This window comes from Equus caballus, chromosome 3 (genome assembly GCF_041296265.1).
Source record: "Equus caballus isolate H_3958 breed thoroughbred chromosome 3, TB-T2T, whole genome shotgun sequence".
Lineage (NCBI taxonomy): Eukaryota > Metazoa > Chordata > Mammalia > Perissodactyla > Equidae > Equus > Equus caballus.
In genome coordinates, this window is record NC_091686.1 from 72493546 (window position 1) to 72513905 (window position 20360).

General features: G+C 36.1%; 1 protein-coding gene across 1 annotated transcript in view; it reads left to right on the forward strand.

Annotated features, from left to right (window-relative positions):
• The first annotated feature begins 5426 nt into the window (after nt 1-5426).
• The window catches only part of TMPRSS11E (transmembrane serine protease 11E), a 41789-nt gene continuing 26855 nt past the window's right edge, over nt 5427-20360 (forward strand). Inside the window, exon 1 of the mRNA XM_014738862.3 lies at nt 5427-5552. Within this exon, the coding sequence (XP_014594348.1) occupies nt 5545-5552 (8 nt within the window). The 5' untranslated portion in view covers nt 5427-5544. The remainder of the gene's footprint in view (nt 5553-20360) is intronic.

Sequence of the window (20360 nt, forward strand, 5' to 3'; positions counted from 1 at the left end):
GGGGGAAAGGGGGAGTTACTAATCAATGGGCATAAAGTTTCAGTTAAGCAAGGTGAACAGTCTCTATAGATATGCTGTAGAACATCCTACCTGTAGTCAACAGCAATGAATTGTACATTTAAGAATTTGTTGAGAGGGTAGCTCTTATGTTACCACAATAGAATAGAAATTTTTAAAAAATTACATAAATCCTTGTATCTCTGTTTCCTTGTCTGCAAAATGGAGATAATTAAATAATTAATTCATCCAAGAAATATTTTTGAATGCCTATGTTTCGGGTACTGTCTAGGTCCTGGGGATAGAGCTAGAGAACATGATAAAGTTCTTAGTCTTAAGTGCTTTCATTCTAATAGAGGAAACTGACAATAAAAAAAAGAAACAAAGATATATAAATAAACTTAAGTATTAATAAATACTTTGAAGAAAAAAAAGACAGGCTAATGGGATGGAGCACGATAGGGCTATTAGTAGGACAGACTGTTTTACACGGAATGGTCAAGACTCTCTTGAGGAAATTATAGTTGAGCACAGTCATGAATGAGATGAGAGAGTAAGTTCTGGGAAAATTAGTGGGAAGGGAATTCTAGGAAGTGGAAACAGTGAGTATAAAGGTAGAACTTTTCAGTAGGTAGAACTGAATTCAGAAATTCAAGAGAAAACAGAAGGCCAATGTGGTGCAGTAGAATGACATCTAGTATTTGAAGATGAGGTAAGAGTAGCCAAATAATTTTGTGTTAATAATAGATACAGTCAATGAATCAACAGAAATGATGGAACATCATGATAAAAAATATAAGAAGTATAAAATCTTCTGGAAATTAGGGGACATAACAAAGTACACTTGTAACCGAGATTTTTGGATGTTGAGTAAGACTTTTTCTGTTTCCCATAATTGAAAAGAAGAGCTAAGTAATCCCTTTCCCATGAGAAACTCCAAATAGATGCCCAAAATTGGGGTCAGACACTGCCCCCTACCAAGGGTAGGCGCTCTGTGAAAAAAAATAACTTGCTGCCCTAACAGCAACCAGCACCCAGCTCCCAATATGTATAAAGAGAAAACTAGGGAGAAGAGTGGTGAAAGTCAGCAAATTCCTAAAGAGCACAGTGTTCACAGGGAAATGTTACTCTGCTTCCTAAGGAAAAAAGAGAGATTATTTTTCTCTCCTCCTGAAGCCAAATGATGGAAGCACATTGGGAGAATCATGTGTAAAGACTGTGTGTGTGTTTGCAAGAAGGGAGATTGGCTTCTTCTTCCTCAGCTGGGTGAATGATAACCTACTGAACACGCAGATCCATCTAGCGTTGCTCTGGCAGAGAAGTATGGTGAGAGTCTTCTTGGGGAAGTTAAGCATTTGCCACCTGAAATTTGAGAGCCACCTGTGAACCAAATCAGCTGCTCACTTCTAGTCTTCAGATTTTTGAAGAAGAGGAGCTTTCTGGAGTAGTTCACACTAGCAGGGCAGGAAGGGACTGTAGTCTAGAGTTTGTTTCTGCGAGGGAATAAAAGGCCTTCTCCACCCCTCCTGGTGTTGTTCGGCTCTTGGAGGGTACAGAAGGTGATCTCAAAATGTATAAAGAACTCATACAACTCAACAACAGAAAAACAAATAACCCAACTGAAAAATGAGCAAAGGATCTGAACAGACATTCCAAAGAAGGTATACAGATGGCCAACAGGTACATGAAAAGATGTTCAACATCGCTAATTATTAGGGAAATGCAAATCAAAACTACAATTAGATATCACCTCATGCCTGTCAGAATGGCTATAATTAACAAGACGAGAAATAACACATGCTGAAGAGGATGTGAAGAAAAGGGAACCCTCATCTGCTACTGGTGAGAATGTAAACTGGTGCCGCCACTATGGGAAATAGTATGGAGATCTCTCAAAAAATTAAGAATAGAACTACATATGATCCAGCTATTCTACTTCTGGGTATTTAACCAAAACCATGAAAACATAAATGCAAAAAGATATTTGCACCCCTATGTTCATTGCAGCATTATTCACAACAGCCAAGACTTGGATGCATAAACATCTGTATATTATCCAGCATAAAAGAACTTGGTTCAAGTTAGAGTATATTCAAGCAATGATAAAAATCATCCATGGCTAGCCACACTGGTAATATACTTCTTTAGCATATTCATGCTTACGGCCATCAGATGTCTTACTGGTGTGACACTAATAAGTGTAGGAAGGACTGTGGAATAGTTTGTTGGCTGGTAAAAATGCCTGTGGTTAATTTGCTATTTTACTAGTTATGCAATGTAACATACCTATTGTAGGTTTCCAGGAGACTCAAGTTCACAAATATATTCCTCCTGATTCTGCTTCCACATTGCACAGAAGAACACAGGGAAGACAGACTGCCCTGATCTCAGACACAAAAGGGAGGATAACTCTTTGAATACATTTTCTTCACACCATACTTTAGGCTAAAAGGATCACAGAATAAAATTTATGATTTCAGAAAAACAGCAATGAAGAATGAAAGACAAACTTTTTCTCTAAACCTTTTTTTCACTCATAGAGATCAATTAATTTAAAAATGATTGACTTAGCTTTTGTATCCTACAACTCTAAGAATAATTATGGAAGAAACTTAATGCATAAAATGCTCCATTTGATGGATAATTTAGTCTAATGTTTCATTCCTCCTTCTTTCCCTGTCGTTCTTCAAATTTCTACTGAAGTGTGAGTAATATGAAATTTGATAATGTACATTGTTAATGCTCTTTGAGTAGCTGAATGAAGGCCATTAATATAGGAAGGATGTACTTATGATTATCTTTTGATGTCTTTAAGCTGACATCCACTTATCCTTTATTTACATATCCTTATCTCTTGTTTTCCTGTTTTCTATAAATTCTAGCTTACATTCATACAGTTTTTTAAAAATTCACAAAAACTCTCTTAATTTCTGCATCTACATCTTTAAGTACACATAAATGTAAGTATATAAGACCTTAGGACCATATAAAAGGATTTATTTGAATTTGGAATCCGGATTTTGGTAAAGAAAAAAAATCATGAGATTCTGTTAAAATGAGTCTGAAAAGTCTTGGCCCAAAGTTATACTGAAAAGGAATCTGTTTCCTTTTAAAGCAAGAGTATAAATAAAATATAGTATTATTAAGTCAGTATTAACATTTCATTAGTAAGAATTTCACTTTTTAAGGGCCATGTAAGAGCAGTTTAATCTCACAATCTGGAAATTTTTACTTCCTTATTGTTACCTCTTTATTTTGGGCTAAATAGTGCTTTCAAGAGAGTATTCAGAAACCTGATGCTATATATTAAATAACTTCAGGTAAATAGATATGCTATTCTTCAGTGTTAAGTGATATATTGGCCAGAATAAAAAGGGCAGATGATATGCTCTCTCTAGTCCCAAGTACAGTGTGCTTACTGCTAGAGAATGACTCCAATTCTTGGCAGCCTAACCCCACAGTTTACTGTGGATCCCGACTTCTACATCCTTTCAGATGAACCATTGGATAAATGGATGTGTAGTAGTAATAGACAGTATTTATTTGTTTTCTTTATTAAGATTTTTAGGTCTAGTCACACACCTCCTTCCTTCCCTTCTTTCCACACTTTTTTGTTGTTGTTGAGGAAGATTTGCTCTGAGCTAACATCTGTGCCAATCTTCCTCTGTTTTTCAGTATGTGAGCCACCAGCACAGCATGGCCACTAACAGAGTGGTGTCTGTCCGCACCAGGGAACTGAACCCGGGTGCTGAAGTCAAGTGTGCTGAACTTAAACACCAAGGTGGGCCCTCCACACATATTTTTGAGAGCCCCTATGTTTAGGAATAGAGTTACTGTCTGTTAAAAATTTGGTCTAGTAGAGTTGAGGTATAAGTAAACAAAAAATTCTAGTGCAATACAGTAAGTGTTATGATACAGTGAAAGCACAGAGGAGAAACACCTAATCTAGTTTATGGGGATTGGGGAAGGCAATTTAAAGATTATACCTGACATAAATACACAGATATTTGCATACACATATGTGAACATTTTTTTAAATATATTACTTACTTTCCAGAAATAAGACAGAAATAATTCAATGTTGGCTGATATTCCTGTCTTCAGTATAATGAAAGAAATATATTGTATCAATTGAGGTTTAATATTTGTAAATGACTTGAGTTTTCCAGAAGAACAATGCCATCATAATTTTAAGGTATAAGTGCTTTTCTAATCTCTACTATATTTCCAACAGTTGACTATTAGTTAATACCAAAGGAAAACTTTCATTACATGTATGGTAGAGTGGAAGTGTGTCAGATTACTTAAAAAAATATAGATGTTAGTCCTGGTTTGGTGGTTCATAAATTATGAGATTTTGACCAAGTCATTTAACTTAAGTAAACCTCAGTTTCCCAACAGTACTTGCACATTCTAAGTGCTCAGTGAACATGATTATCTGTACTCTCTTCTGGGAACCACATCCAAATCCTAAATTCTGGATGGTGTGACCCGGATCCTGGCTCCAGGCATGGTACCTGACTGGTGTTTGTCAATTACTGTAGTTTAATGCTATTCTCCTCCACCAAAGGTTGACTCAGAAAGGGATTAATTAGGGTTACCGGAGGACTAAGGCAATAAGCACATGGGATTTCCTTGGTCAGTGGGAATGGTTTAGGTTGATACTATTCAAAGGCTCCAGACCTGAGGAAAGAAGTGGAAGGGAGTAGACTGACTTGCAACCAATAGAGAATTAGCTAGAGGCCAAAGTGGACAAGCGAAAGGGCAAGAGCAAAGAAAAAAAGAAAAAGGGAACTTGGGAATAGAGATAGGACCTGATCAAACCATTTCTGAAATTTAAATTCTCTCTGTAGACTTCAATTTTAAGTGTCTTTGTATTTGAAACAGCTTGAGTAGGCTTTCTACTGTTTGTGACTAAAACATATAGGATATAATCTGAATGTTGGCTTAAAAAGATCAATGGTTAAGTTATTCAATGCTTTCTACATTCATCACTACGACAAAAATGTCAAATTATAAAGATAAAACTCAGAATGCACACTGTATGGAACATATAAGGATAATATCTCCTGATTTCCTTTCCTTCCTCTGTCTCTTTCTTCCTATCCTCTTTCCCTGTAAGAGAGAGAAGTAATTAAAACAAACAAAAAGTCACCTCAGTTTTTTCAGTGGAAACATGAGGAGGCTGAGCAAGATGATTTAAAATTGTTTTTCTAGATTTAAACATCTGACTTTTATAAAAATTCTGGCTTATGGTAACAATTTCAAATTATTGTTATTTTATGACTTAAAAGCTTTTAAGTTCCCACTCCTAGAAAGTGCTTGTAAATTATGTTCTCTTGCTCCTTATAATGTTTGACTTTGTCCTACTAGTCACATAAACAGTTCCCACCACACTAGCCAAGACCTGTCAGACTGGTTCTGTTTGGATCATCAGTAAGTTCTTTCTTCACCTTACTCCAGCCCACGAAGTTGCTGATAGAGTCTGGATGCACACACTTGATTGCAGACCTCCGTCTCCACAGGACTCTTCCTTGCTGGTCAGCAATGTATCGGTGAGTTCCTTTTTCCTTTTCTTAAGTTAACTTGTAGTTTAAAAAGACACAAACCATACTAAGGAATGTGTAGATCTCCAGTTTATTATTTGTTGAATATAGAAAAATACTTTTGATAATTTACATGAAATTATGCCAAGAAATAGATTTCTATTCTTTCTATATGAGTGTGCCCTATCCTCTTATGTCTCATACCAAAATGTTTTCTATGTACTTTTGGAAGAATTCAACAAAAGATAAAGGTGTTTGACACCTGTCTTTTAGTTTGTTTGTTTCTTTGTTTTCAAGAATAACAGAACGTGTTTTTAGCCTGGGCATTATGTGTCTTATTAAGAAAATACTCATTTTTGGAAGTATACATGAGAAGAAAAATCTGAAATCATGCAGATCCAAATTACATGTGTTTCTGTAAGCAAATAGCTTAAATTTTAAAAATTGTAGATGTTTTGAAAGAATAAGAAACAATTTAAGAAGACAATAGGATTAGATTTTTATAATTAGATTTTTAAAATAAATCCAATGATGTACCTGATCAAGATCAACTTCTCTAATAGGTAAGTCATAATTATTTTGAAATGGTTTTCTTTCAATGGGAGAAACTAAACAGTAACAAAGTTTTAGTGTGCTAATTTGGAATCTGAAAATAATTTTATGTTCAGATTAAAATTTTATTGTTTCTAATTGATATATTAGCATATCATTTTTAATTAATTTCTACTTTGAAAAAAAGTTTGAAAAATGTCAAACTTCCAATGGAATCTAAATAGGGGAAAACACTCAGACTCTGTCATTGATAGAAAGAAAGCCCTAGAGTACTTGTTATGAGAGGTTTAATACTTTTCTATACATGTCAATGAAGCAACTAAGAGATACAGATATTACAGATTTATTCAGACCTCTTAGGGCTCCCTGCCTTTTGCAAACACGTCTCTATAATCCATGATGGTTTTGTGTCCTACCTTTTTTCTTGCATTATCTTTAAGAATATTGCTATAGAAAACAGTGCTTTTATTTAAACATATAATCTCTGTAAAACTCAAGATACCAAATAGATTCCAGGCTTTGTCTATGCTAGAACTGAGTGAGTCTGAAATTTGTGCAGAGGACCTATAATGTGGGGGTTGAATTTTTCTGAGTATAGTCTCTAATTTGAAGCAAACGATGTACTTATTTTTTAGTCCTGCTTCAGAGTAAATGGAAGGTACCTCTCAAGGAAAAAAATTAAACAAACAAAAAGCACTTTCCTGATCTGAAAATTGCCTAAAAAGCAAAGCACATCTATGTTTGAGTGGGCCTAGGAGATGTTGAGAGAATGGACTAGAGTGGAAAGGGATTAAATTTACCATGCACATTTGTTGGAATAAGTGTACCAATGGGAATGCTTTGATGAAAGGGGTATAATTGAAATGGTGGGCTATATGAAGGCAATTTCTTTTAAAGGACACTGGTTCATAACAGGGAAGGCATATACATAAGAAATGGAGAGCTTCATCAAATGACATGCTTCTTCCTTGAAAAATTTCTGATAACTTCCTCCCCCACTTCACCTGTTGTAAATGAGAACCACTATTTTAGAATTTAAGGGTAAAAAGAGATTTGGACCAGGGAAATGCTGCCATTTCTCCCAAACTCTTATGTTAGACTATTCTTTGAGCATGAAAAGATCAACCTGTGAATTTTATAAACACACATGCAGCAGAAGGTTAAAGAAAACTCTATCAGAAATAAGTTTATAGGGTAGAGATTTGAGAAGAGAAGGATATATTTATTGGTGATGGTGATGCATGGTAATTATATTCACCAGCAACCACTGACAACAATTAAAGGTAAGCATACCAAATTTATAGACATTAATAGCCACATACATTTAGATAGATGAAGGCGAAATGAGCAATACCAAATGAAACAAAATGGACAACTTTAGTTTTTACTCAGTACGGTAAGAACTGTCAAAGTATGGCCCATGGACTCCCTGCTTTAGATTCACTGGGTGCTTATTTAAAGTAGAAAAGTTCAGTTCTCATCCCAGAAATTCTAATGAATCTCTGGTTGAGGCATGGGAACCGTATTTTTAAAAGTCACACAAGGTAATTCTTATTTGCACTAAAATTTGAGAAGAACTTATACAGTGTAAAGCCATAAAAAAGGAAGGAACTTGGAAGATGGAAAGAAATTAAAGCAGAAATGAAATAGGTCAGCTGTTAAAAGAGGTAGTCCTTTGTTTTACGTAAATTGGTATGATTATATCTTAATGGGAGGTGCTCTCTCCCTAGTCACCTTTCCCTCCGAGGGAGAAGAGTACTCATTTGTGCAACATAGTGATGATTAAGGAGGAGAGGATAATTTCAGAAGCTATGGGAAACTGAAGGGAGGATGCAAACAGGATTTGGGTAGTGGGTGTCAAACAAGGAAGCTGGTCTCATTTAGATCTTAAAAATCTGTTTATAAGGAAAATCTCAATGTAAAACTAAGCTAGCAATATCGCCCCCCCTAAAATTAGTTGATAGTGATATTGGAGGCCATTCTACTGAGATTTAGATCCAGAGTTGCTATATGATCCTGCTCCAGCTGTTGAACACTGGCTCTCACTTCTTCAGCTAACATCAGCCCTGGTCAATGTAATATCTTTTAGTGAGTTCTCATTATGTACTAAGTTCTGTCTGGCAGAAACTATCTGTTGAGCACCTGTTGTGCATTTTGTAAAATGCTCTCTCATTTAATTTTGGCAATACCTTGAGAAGCAGTTATTGTTATCACTCCTTTAAAAGACGAAATAACTGTAGCTCAGTTTGGTCAGGGTTAGTACCTTTTGGACCTAGAATCTGACCTTGGCCTTTCTGGCTCTAAAGTCTACACTCTTTCTACTGTAACACATTGTCTATGATGTGTGGGGAGCTAAAAGAAGGATTTTTGGGCAGTTTGCACTCAAACAGAGAAATGGAAAACATGCACCTGTGCATATACACACACAGAGAAAATGTGAACATATAGGCAAAGAAACAGATCATATACAGATTAATATGAAATAATGTACATATATGCTGAAGGTGGTAGTATAATTTTACTTTAATTTATAGGTCTTTAAAAACATTTTAAAGAATGCACAGACTGTCCTTATTTAATTTTTTTAAACCTGTCTTTGTATTTAAAGAAGACAAGAATGTGACCTAACTTTTTTGCGCTATCTCAAAGGTGATCAATGACTTCAGTTACATCACCACTGTTTTCTAAAAAAGATTACAACATTTGCTATTGTGTGAAAATCAAGTTCATCTTAGTGGGGAATTTCGTGGAAGGAATTCATCAGTCTGTAGGATCTATAACCATCTAACAACGGACCTTTTTATTCTTTCATTGTTGTCTGCTTTTCTCCAAAAATATGCCATTGCTTCAATAAAAAGAAGGGAGAAATAGAAACATTCAAGAAAAAAGCAACATCATGTGCTTCAGTATCAGCACTGAGAGTCATAAGCATGCCTGATGGCTTTAGTGCTTGAGGATGGGGGGAGTTGGGCAGTTGTGGATCAGGTCTTCTAAGATGGTAGGTGGTGAAATGGATGCTGTGGCTGTGTTTCATAGCCATGTCAGGGTTAGGGTTTAGAGGAATTTTGCCAAGAACTTCTCAAAGCACCCTCTTTTGGACATATTCTCATTGAAGATGGTGGATGAGAATTGTGAAGCACGCTCTCACAGTTTCAGGCATAATTTAATAGGTTTGAAATGAGGGGATTAGAAAGTAGGAAAGTTTTAAGAGGTTGAGAAAGAAAAATGGGCTGCAGCAACACGAGTCATGCCAGAACCTACAAGCCCAACCTTCTTCCATGTACATACATGGTCTGCATGGTTGAGAAACTTCTGAGATTTTAGAATAGTAATTCTGAGATGATAGAACTAATCCTAGGGGAATCCAAAGAGCCATATAGTCATCATTAAATTCTATCTTGTAACCTTTCATCTGAAGATGTCAGATGATACCTCTTTTTTTGAAGTTGCAAAAGCAGATACAGGGTTTAACACTTAGTTTATAGTCAAATGTGTGTCAGTGTAGAGCAAAAAATAATTGCTATCACTTGTTTCATACATACTATGTGCGAACTATTGTCCTAAAATATCATGCACATTTAATCTTTATAACAATCTATGGTTATATTATTATACCCACTTTATAGATGAGGAAACTGAGGCTCAGAGAGGTAACATTTTTGCCCCAGCATAATAAATGGCAAAACTGGGAATTAACCTATGTCTATCTGACTTTAAACTTATGCTTTTAATCACAATGCTATACCATCCTCACAATGTCTTCTTTATCTGCCTAGATGGTTCTACTGCTATGTTGATTTAGCTGTCTTATCATGTTAAAAGACATAAAAGTTACTTTTACAAGGAACAATGTTATTATTGAATAGATAGTCTTCTAAATAGACCTCTGAGGCTGCTAGACGGGAAACATTCCTGTTTGTGTTCCATAAAGTAAGGGATACAACATTCAAAGATTCGGTAATTTGCATGTAGTCACAGGAATGAATGAGTCAGTTAATACTAGAGAGAGAATCAGTCCTCCCAGTTCACTTGTATACTGAGTCCAATATTGTCAGGTGGAAGGGTTAAATTAACACAGGTGACTACATGACCTAGGAAATATTATTATTGTATAGTTATTATCGTTACCATTTGAATTTGTATAGAAATACATGCCCTTGTTAAAATTACTTATTGTACATTAAAATATTGTCAGGTCATATTTAGCAAAATTCAGAGAGGGTACTTATGGTAGGAACATATATTATATATATATGCGATTCCAACATACATCGTCTCATTTGATACTTATCAACAACCCTGTGAGGCAGACTCTTTTAATATTACCATGACTTTACAGATAGAGAAACCAAAGATTAGGAAGATGAGACTGCCAAATCTCCGAGTAAGTGATTGGTAGAGCTGGAGTTTGAGCATACGTGTTCTGACTCCAGTCCTGTGTTGTCTAGTACTCCCTGCTGCCTCCACCACCTCATGACCCCTGGAATTACATGTGCTCTCTGGTTAAGCAGTGCTAACTTTCCTTGCTCTTCAGACAATTAGCTTAATCTTATGTCTCAACTTTCCTAATCAAGAAAATACCTAAGAGAGTAAAGACTACATCTAAAATATTTCAAACCAACCTTTCAAACTATATAATACGTTCAAGTCATAATTAAGCATTTGGACATCTATTACTGGATTCCACAGAAAAGGTAGATTTGGGCTTCATAATTAGAGTTTCTAAATCCTTGCACTAAACTGTACACTTCATGGCTGACCATTGGCCTTACTCATAGATTCTCAGAGCTAGATGGGTCCAAAAACGAGTGGTTTTCCATATTTTCTTTGTCAGTTGAATCGCTTTTGCACGTAAGGCCTGCTGCCTGGAGCAGAGTTGCTATGGGTAGATCAGAACTAAGACTTGGGAGCATCACCTGCTCTATCTTCTTATCCCCTCAGGCTCACGTGAGGCAACTTGAGCGATTTTTCAACCTGCTTTAAAAGCAAATTAATTTCTCATTATGAAGAAGAAAAAATGACAAAGCTACATTTGTGGAGCATTTACCGTTTGCCTGGCATGATGCCAATTGCTCAATAAGCGTTACTTCCTTTAACACTTAGAAGAACTCTACAGTTAGTTCCTATCATTATCTCCATTTATAGATGGGGAAATGTAGACTTGAAGAGGGTGAGTAGCTTGCTCAGAGCCACCTAGCTAGAGAGAGGCAGAGCCAGACTAAAGTCAGGCTGTTTGACGCCAAAGCGCAGACCTTGATTCGCTAAGCAAGAGATTGGAAGTCATTTGCTTAAAGTCACGCAGCTTATTACAATGAGATCCTCAGTGGAAACTTGGTCTCCTGATTTACTACTATTAGATTTATTACTTGTATCCTAAACTCATGCTGCTAGAGAATATTAAATAAAAATATTTTTATCTTTTTCGTATACAGAAACTACAAGAGAAGTGATAAATATGTTTCTTGATGTCCTCTGTTCTCAAAGATAATTACATAAAAATGTCAATTTACCTTGATTGCAACTCATCTGTTTTGCATATTGTAATAGTATCAAATCTAGCAATGAGTAACAGGAAACCTAGCATAAAGTGGCTTATCTAAAATGTAATTTTATTTAAGTTTAATGTAAAACACATCTGGAGGCAGGCAGGTAAGGGCTGATAGGGAGGTTCGCAAAGTAATTAGGAATCTAGGCTCCTACTGTTGTGCTGTCCCACCAATGTGAACACATGTCCTCCAAATCATGGCTGAATATGGTTGCCTGAGCTCCAACCAGCGCATATGTATTCTAGCTATGGAACGCTCATCAGGATTCTAGCCACTGGAACAGAGACTGCACTGGTCAGAACTTATTCATCTGGAGACTCCTATGGACAAAGGATGTTGTTCTATTTTCTAGGTGGCCACGTGCCCAACTAAAGATCGAGGATTCTACGTTAAGGAAAAAGTACAAATATTTGGGATAGGCACCTACTAGTCTGTACTACAGACATGTTAATTTGAATGATGAGAAGTATATCCTGTTGTGACACACAGGAGGTGGTGGATATATGGGTCTGAAGTTTAGACAAGTGATCTAAGCTGCAGTTATAGATTTGGTAGCCACCAGCATATAGATATGAATTAAATCCATGGACATGGTAACTGAAAATATTTGTTTTTTTGGATAAAATAATACTTTTCTTATAATTTTATGGTATTAATTTGCATAGCAAATTCTACCTTATTCTAACAAATCTGAGCATATTTTGCTATATGTTATTATTAAAATGTCAACATATTAGAGTATAATTGAGTATATAATGATCAATTTCACAAATCTTGCATTCCACCCAAAAATTAAAATTCAATACTTCTGTATATTATAGGTCAGCAATTGGGGCAGGAAATTCATTAATCAAGAAATTTCAGTTTTAGAAGAATAATATAAATTTTTACAGAATCCATACATTTTCTGGTTATCCTTCATTGCTATATTAACTCAGATAGGCTTTTATTATATCCAGGAATTTTTAGATTGTCTGAGAGGTTTTTGGCGTATGGCTTACAGTGCTTGCCAGGGGAAATAGCGACCTGGGGGACATCACAAGGTCTTAGCATGTGTTTCAACTGGCACATTCCAATTTTAGGGGTCATTAGTTGCTTATGTAAAATGCAATTTTGTGGGCCTAGGGATTTTAAAACTGGCTTAGGATGTAAGTAATAAAGAAATCTTTGACTTCCTCATAGGTCTGATACTTGGATTATTTCAAATGATTTGCAGTCCCTTGGTTTGACCATTCCAAATTATCTGGGATATAGCCACCACAAAAATGATGCATTTGAAAAATTATGTTAAAGCTGATTGCTTAATAAATGCTGCATTTTAATTATAATAATAAGCATTCCTAGGTTATTTGAGGCATGGAACACTTGGCTTTGGTGGAAATTAAAAAACATGTAGATCAATTAGAATTCCCATTATTTTTTAACAAATGAAGAAAATGAGAGCACATTCAACATCATACAAACTGGGGGTTAAGAAATACTGGAGCTTGTATGATGTTGAATATGCTTTAGATTTCTCATCTGAGAAACTTCGGACTTAGATGAAATGACTTAGTCCTTAAATGAAGACACTTAGGACTAAGACACAGGTCACTGGTCTTCTAGTGCGCAGTTTTTTCCACTATATCATGCCAACTCTTATAGGAGGCATCTAGACAAAGTCGCGCGAAAGATTTGGTGGGAAGACATCTACCATTGCAAAACTTTTCTGAAAGTCTTCACTGTTTATTAGCAGCCTCAAGAATGTCCCTAGCTCAGATTTCTCAACCATTTTTCTTCTGATAGACATGCTGTGACATACTCACATACTCCCTGTTAATTCTTAGTTTTATTCTACATTTTTAAGTGTGCACAATTCCCTATGACTAGCTGCAATGCCATTCCTTGTCAACATTTCTGTGGGAAACTGCAGCTTTTAAAGTTGCTTGCTTAGGTCATGCCAATTTATTATCTTGAACTGGAAAGAGTTTGAGGAAAAGAAAACAAATATGTTAGTGGAATTTAAGGTTAAAATGGCTCAATTTATAAATCTATAAACCCATACCTAATTACTTAATAATATCTTTAACTTGTTTGCACTTATCTGTGATTATAAATTTCTAGAGATGAAGCGAAGTATCAGCCTAAATCTGTTTGTAATTTCCTGTGCTGCACCATATCTGGTTGAGAACTGAATAAAGACCCCAATGATAACACAATGGAGATCAGAGGTACTCCTTCCTGTTGAGTTGCCACTAAGACATGTATAATACATGTATCTAACAAAGTCTGATGATATCATATGCGATCTTCACAACTTCCTTTTAAAGTAAGTGGGAGGAAAGATATAATCTTTTAGAGTTGGTTAAACATAGGAATGGTTAAGCTACAGGTTTTGCCTAAGTTAACAGTTTTAATGAGTGGTAGAGTTTTCTGTCATTCCCAGCATTTATTAAAAAGTTACTACTGTATTAAGCAAAACTGTTTTAAGTTTATGATTTCAATAATCTTCAGATACTTTACAATGTGAAAATGCCGTATGGAGCCTTTTCAATAATAATTAGGGAACTGTTTTCAGATATTTTAAAAAATCATCATAGAGCTTGGTATGAATGATTTCACCCTGCTCCCCTCCCCCCATCAAATTACTGTTACTGAATAGTAATTGATGCTATTTGCCAGTATTGAGGGACATACTAAGAGTAGTATAAAAGTAATTTTTGTTTCTACGCTAAGAATATTGTGGAGAACATAGTTCATTACACTACTAGAAAGCTACACATTTTGTGGCTGATTTAGGGAAATGTCTAGATGGGAATTATGATATGAAGCTTTAGTACTATTTCCATTTTATATTTTCATTTACATTTTGCTTTCTTCTTGCATCTCTAAATTTAATTTAATGCCATATATATGAGATATATATATATCCTTATAAACCACTTTCAGCCAGTCTGGAACAAGTTGGAATAGAAATCAAAACATTTTTAATAAAAGCATTGTTTCCTTCCATTTGTTTTGGTGCAAGAAGAAAAAAGAAAATGGAAATAGTTGTCTGGCTACTGGACTACCACCTTGTTATAACTGTAACTTCTCTGTGAGAACTGCTCATAATTAGCATTGTAGGGAATGCACATGTAATTCAGTCCAAGGCCCTGGCTGATGTGATTAGATACTTTATTGATCTGTTTGTGTATCAGTGGACAGGATAGAGATATGTTATTCACAATTTTAAAGTAATTTCTTCTTTTTCTAAAAAAAAAACCAATGAAAACATATGATCCATGCACACACATACAAAATTTTAGTTCCACTCTGGATATTTTTGTAGTCTTTTTCTGGAAAGTGTAATAAAGATTGAAGATCTCACCAATGCCTGCTGGTGTTAATCTTCCACAAAAGAAAAAGCATCTGAAGTATTTACATGGAGAGGACAAGCAGACACAATCCTATGAGCCAAGGAAATAAGCTAGTGCCAAACAAATAACAAAATTGAGTAAACATTTATTAACTGATATTTTAAATCTTAAGCACCAACTTAGAGAATTAGCAATGTTACAAGGTACTGTGCTGTTACTTCATTATGGTACCTTTCTTTACGCTTTTGTTTGTATATTGTAGCCTACAGACATTCAATGACACCAAATAATTTGTTTTCTTGAAATTAATGTCCCCTTATTTGCATTTGTCACTTGCTGTACTGTGGTAACACTTTACAGTGGATAGATCAAATCACAGTTGGAAAATCATATTTTAAACACGGGTTAAACAGAAATATTAAAAAAATCTTGATCATTATATAAAGTGTTTTATGGAAATCAGGCTTTACTTAAATAGTAATCATCTTTCAGCGTGTCTGACCTGCCTTTCCTTGTGTGTAATATTACAAGTTCTTTTCTAAGACTGAGGCAGACCAGAAGTGCTTTGAGAGCTCAAAACCCATATTGTGGTACTGACAAATGGTCAGTTCAATTGCCTTAGTCAACTTCAATTCAATTCCCTCTGTGAACATTTCTTGAGCATGTGGTCAGAGATAAGTAAGGCTCAAACCCTATCCTCAAGGAGCTCAAAATGCGTACTTTTGATGTGATACTCAGGGGTGAATAAATCTGACTGAAGGGGACTTTTTTTTTTGGTGAGGAAGATTGGCCCTGAGCTAACATCTGTTGCCAAACTTCCTCTTCTTTTTCCTTCCCAAAGTCCCAGTACATAGTTGTATATCCTTGTTGTAGGTCACTCTAATTTTTCTAAGTGGGATGCTGCCACAGTGTGGCTTGATGAGTGGTGTGTAAGTCCATGTCGAGGATCTGAACCGGCAAACCCTGGGCCACGAAAGCGGAGTGCACAAACTTAACCACTCGGCCACTGGCCAGTGGAGGGCACTTTTTGAACTGACTCTCAAATACACACAGGCTTTTATGATACAAGCAAAGAATAGATTCTAAGTTACTCCACATAGGATGCAGCAGGAGCAAAGGTAAAGAGCTCGAAAGCTTTTGGGGAAGAGAGGGAACGCCAAGCTAATGGAGGCCCACTTGGGTTTCAAGTAGTCTCAGCCATCGGCTATAGTACTTCTAGAAAGACAGTTTATTGTAATAGAAAGTGATTCTGAGCCTGGGGAGAGAGAAGAGAAACCTGTTATTAAGCTATAGGACCAGCTTTAGTGAGAATTCCCAGAACAAGGTCAGTGGCAGTGGTACCAAACATTAGATTTGCTATGCAAGTGAGACCAGAAAATGAAAAGATCATTATAGCTTCCCAAAGCAGTTAGCATTGACTTGTAGGCTACTACTCATATCAGCCATCAGTAAACTATGGCCCAAGGGCCAAATCTGGCCCACCACTTGTATTTGCACAGTGTTTGAATCAAGAATGATTTTTATACTTTTAAATGGTTGAAAACAAATCAAAAGAAAAAAATATTTCATGACAAGTGAAAAGTATATGAAATTCAAATTTCAGTGTACAGAAATAAAGTTTTATTGGCACATAGCCATGCTCATTTGTATATGTATTGTCTATGGCTGCTTTTGTGCTACAATGGCAGAGCTGAGTAGATGCAACATAGAATGTGTGGCCCAGAAAGCCTAAAATAGTTACTACCTGGATCTTTACAGAAAAGTTTGCTGACCTCTGGCTTAAGTAGTTGATAATAATGCTTTGGCTGGCACCCCCAGCTTTATACATATGTGCACGTGTTCATTGAAACTGCTCAGCTGGACTGCGCTGGTGAAACATGTGAACTAAGAATATCAGTGCAGCTCACCATTACAGAGAATGAGCAAAGAGTTTGAGATCCACTGTGAATCAGTCCATAGCGGTGGTGTTATGAAGGGATTGGTTCTGGTAAACTTTCCTTTGAAGCACTATGAGTCTTGACTTATTCTCCCGTGCTTGCCATGAGCTTTCTTTGTGTTAGTATTCTGTTTCCCTTGCCTTTTTGTTGTTGCTGCTGCTTTTCCTTTTTAGTGCTATTCTAAAAGTGACACATTAAGAAGTGGTAATGATAATGCAACTCTGGACATATTACTTGTCTTCTGGCAATTTGGGGCTTATAAAAATGTACTTTTTTTTTTTTTAAAGATTGGCACCTGAACTAATATCTGTTGCCAATCTTCCTTTTTTCCTTCTTGGTCTTCTCCCCAAAGCCCCCCAGTACATTGTTGTATATTCTTGTTGCGAGTGCCTCTGGTTGTGCTATGTGGAACGTTGCCTCAGCATGGTCTGATGAGCAGAGCCATGTCTGTGCCCAGGATCTGAATTGGTGAAGTCCAGGGCCACCAAAGTGGAGCACGTGAACTTAACCACTCGGCCACGGGGCTGGCCCCAAATGTACCCATATTTTAACTGCTATATTCACTTGTTATATTTACCTGCTATACTCATTGTCTACTCACATATGTCCCCAAATTGAAAAGAAAAATCATAGAAAGAAAGGAATTTGATACCATTGAAGCTCTAAGGATTCATCCAGTCTTTCTGAAGGTGGTTTTCCATGAGGCAGTTCAGATAAGTTTCAAAAGGCCACCGTTATGATTGGACGAGGGTTTATGTGCAGGAAGGGGTTAATTGCATATGTGTCTGTTAATATGTAAAATCGATTTATTCTTCCATTTTACTAATTTTTTTGAGCACACTTTTGCTGCATCAAATTTGGAGCAATTCAGTATTGAATCACTTGCTGAGAGAGCAACAAAAAAGTAATTAAGAAATAGAATGAATCAGTTTGAAAAGGAATGCCATACACACTGGGAAGGCAAGAAATAATGTTTCAATTGACAAACATCTCAGTAATGTGGTCATTACCATTATTATTAATAATTAAAATAATGATAATAATAGTCCTTTCTATTTATAAAATGATTTTATACTTGGAAGCTCAAAATAATAAAATACTTTATCATTTTTATCTCTACATAGCTCATCAGGTAGGGGAGGGTTTGGAATTATTATCTCTGTTTTTCACATGGAGGAAGTAAGAGAGAGAATTGAATCTGCTGGTACAAAACTATATAATAAATAAGTTGGTGGCAGGACTTAAAAAGCATACTTTCTTAATTGTTTATTCAAAGTGTTTTTGATGGATTCTCTTTTCTGTTTGTCCCATGCCTTCCCTCTTACATCCTTTAAAGCCACCAAAGACAGCATCACTAAAATAGTTGTGAAAGGTGGGGGTCAGCAAAGGAGGACACCAGGGTACCTTGGATACTGTAGTGATAGGAACTCCACGAAAAGACATGTCTAATCTTCCTTGTTAATTTTTTGTTGTTGTAAATTTTTTTTCTCTCTCTCTCTTTTTCTTTGTCTCTCTTTTGTTTAATTCACAAACCATGATGTTTCTTGTTAAGAAAAATCCGCCATAACACAAAAAATTACATAATTAGAATTAAAGTTTCTATTTGTATTATTTCACTTCTTACTGTTAACAATTTTGTGTCTCTCTCTATATTTTGCTATGCACATACATATATAGTTTTATTTATTTACAAAAGTGGAACATAGAATGCATACTATTCTGCAACATTTTTTCATTACAATATATTATTGGCCATTTGCATATTAACACATGTAGCTCTCCCTCATCAATTTAATGGCTGCATTGTTTTACTTTTCTGTTTTGATTAAAAATTATTATGGAACAAATAGAACTTCTTATTTTTCACAACTCTATATAGCAATCATATACTTTTGAAAATTACATTGTGTTTCCTACAGTTACAAATTTGTATTCTTCACCCAGTATGTTTTGACATTAGTTGAGAATCCCTTACCTCCTCATATTCCCCCAAAAGTTTTGTGTCCGTCCGCTACACACATCTCCTTCCTTCTGCAACAGGTGAACAGAAAGCATTCAGGGATGAAGGAACCAGAATCAGTTTTTAGGCTTCTTAGGCACATCTGCACCTAAAAAAATAAGCTCCTTGTGGAGACGCCTTTTCATATTGCAGTAATTGCCATTCTAGGAACAGATGTTTGGAATCCTACTCAAGGGAACTGGAGATGAAAGAGATTGGAGAGGAAGATGAAGTTTCCTTGACTACGACCATGTGGGAAAATCACAGGAACATGGGAGGAGACAAAGTAGAGTCTCTGGAGCCTTCTATTACACCCCAGTGCCTTCAGCAGGGGCAGAGTCACGTAGAGAAGATAACACTATTGATTTCTGTAACAGTGTTCCCGCAGAACCGAGTGTTGAGGCACAGCTGCATGTGATGACGGTGTAGCAGGGACCAAAGTGATAATATCACTTTCTGGTCTTATATCACCAGGAAACAGAGTCTGCTCGATTTGTGTAAGCAAAAATTATTTATTGCAAAATTCTTTGCAGTTTGCAAGAAGTTTTCACATCCATGATCTTATTCTGGGTCCCACAGTCAACACGTGCTTTAGACAGAATGGGTACTCTGTCTCATAATGACAGATGGAGAAACTTAGCTCAGAGTCTAAATGATTTGTCCAAACTAGTAAAGGAAAGAGCTGGGCTCAGAATTCTCTTCACTCTGATTCAACCCTCAGTGCTCCTCCATGATAACACCACACTTTCCCCTAGTCCTCATGCACCCGAGCTCTGGAGATAAGAATACAGGCCACTGAATCTACCCGCGTGATAAATACCTCAAGAAATTTAAAATAACAGCATTGTATTCAAACTCCTTAGCCAACTCTAACTTTATTATTTCATTTTATCTAGCTTTTGAGTTTGCTTGGCAACCAATATAACACAAGGGAACAGCAACTTTACTAACCAAATGAAAAATCAGGTTGACCAACACTTTTCAGTAACATGTGTTTTTGAAGGCAGGACAAATGGGAGAGATTGGGGAGTCTCATGCAGAAGGGATTTCCTGCAGCATCACTGAAGTTTAGAGGTAAATATTAGCTCAAACACTCCAGTTCTTTAGAAGAGGACTCTGGTTGTCTCTTATGTATATCCTCAAAGTTTGGTTGGAAATAAATCAGAAAAATAGAAGGAGAATAGAATTAAAAACTCTATCTGGAACCTGGTATGGTTCAAGTTATAACACATTTCATAAGCTGTTTAAGATTATAAAGGGTAGAAACAGGCTTTAAACATTTCGAAGCTCCTACGGGGCCTAACTCAGGATCCTGCACATAGCTGGCTCGATAAATCATAGGCTAACACTTAACATAGCACTTTCTACATGCCAGGCACTGTTGTAGGCACTTCACATATAGTAAATCATTTAATCCTTACAACAATCCTATGAGATAGGTACTA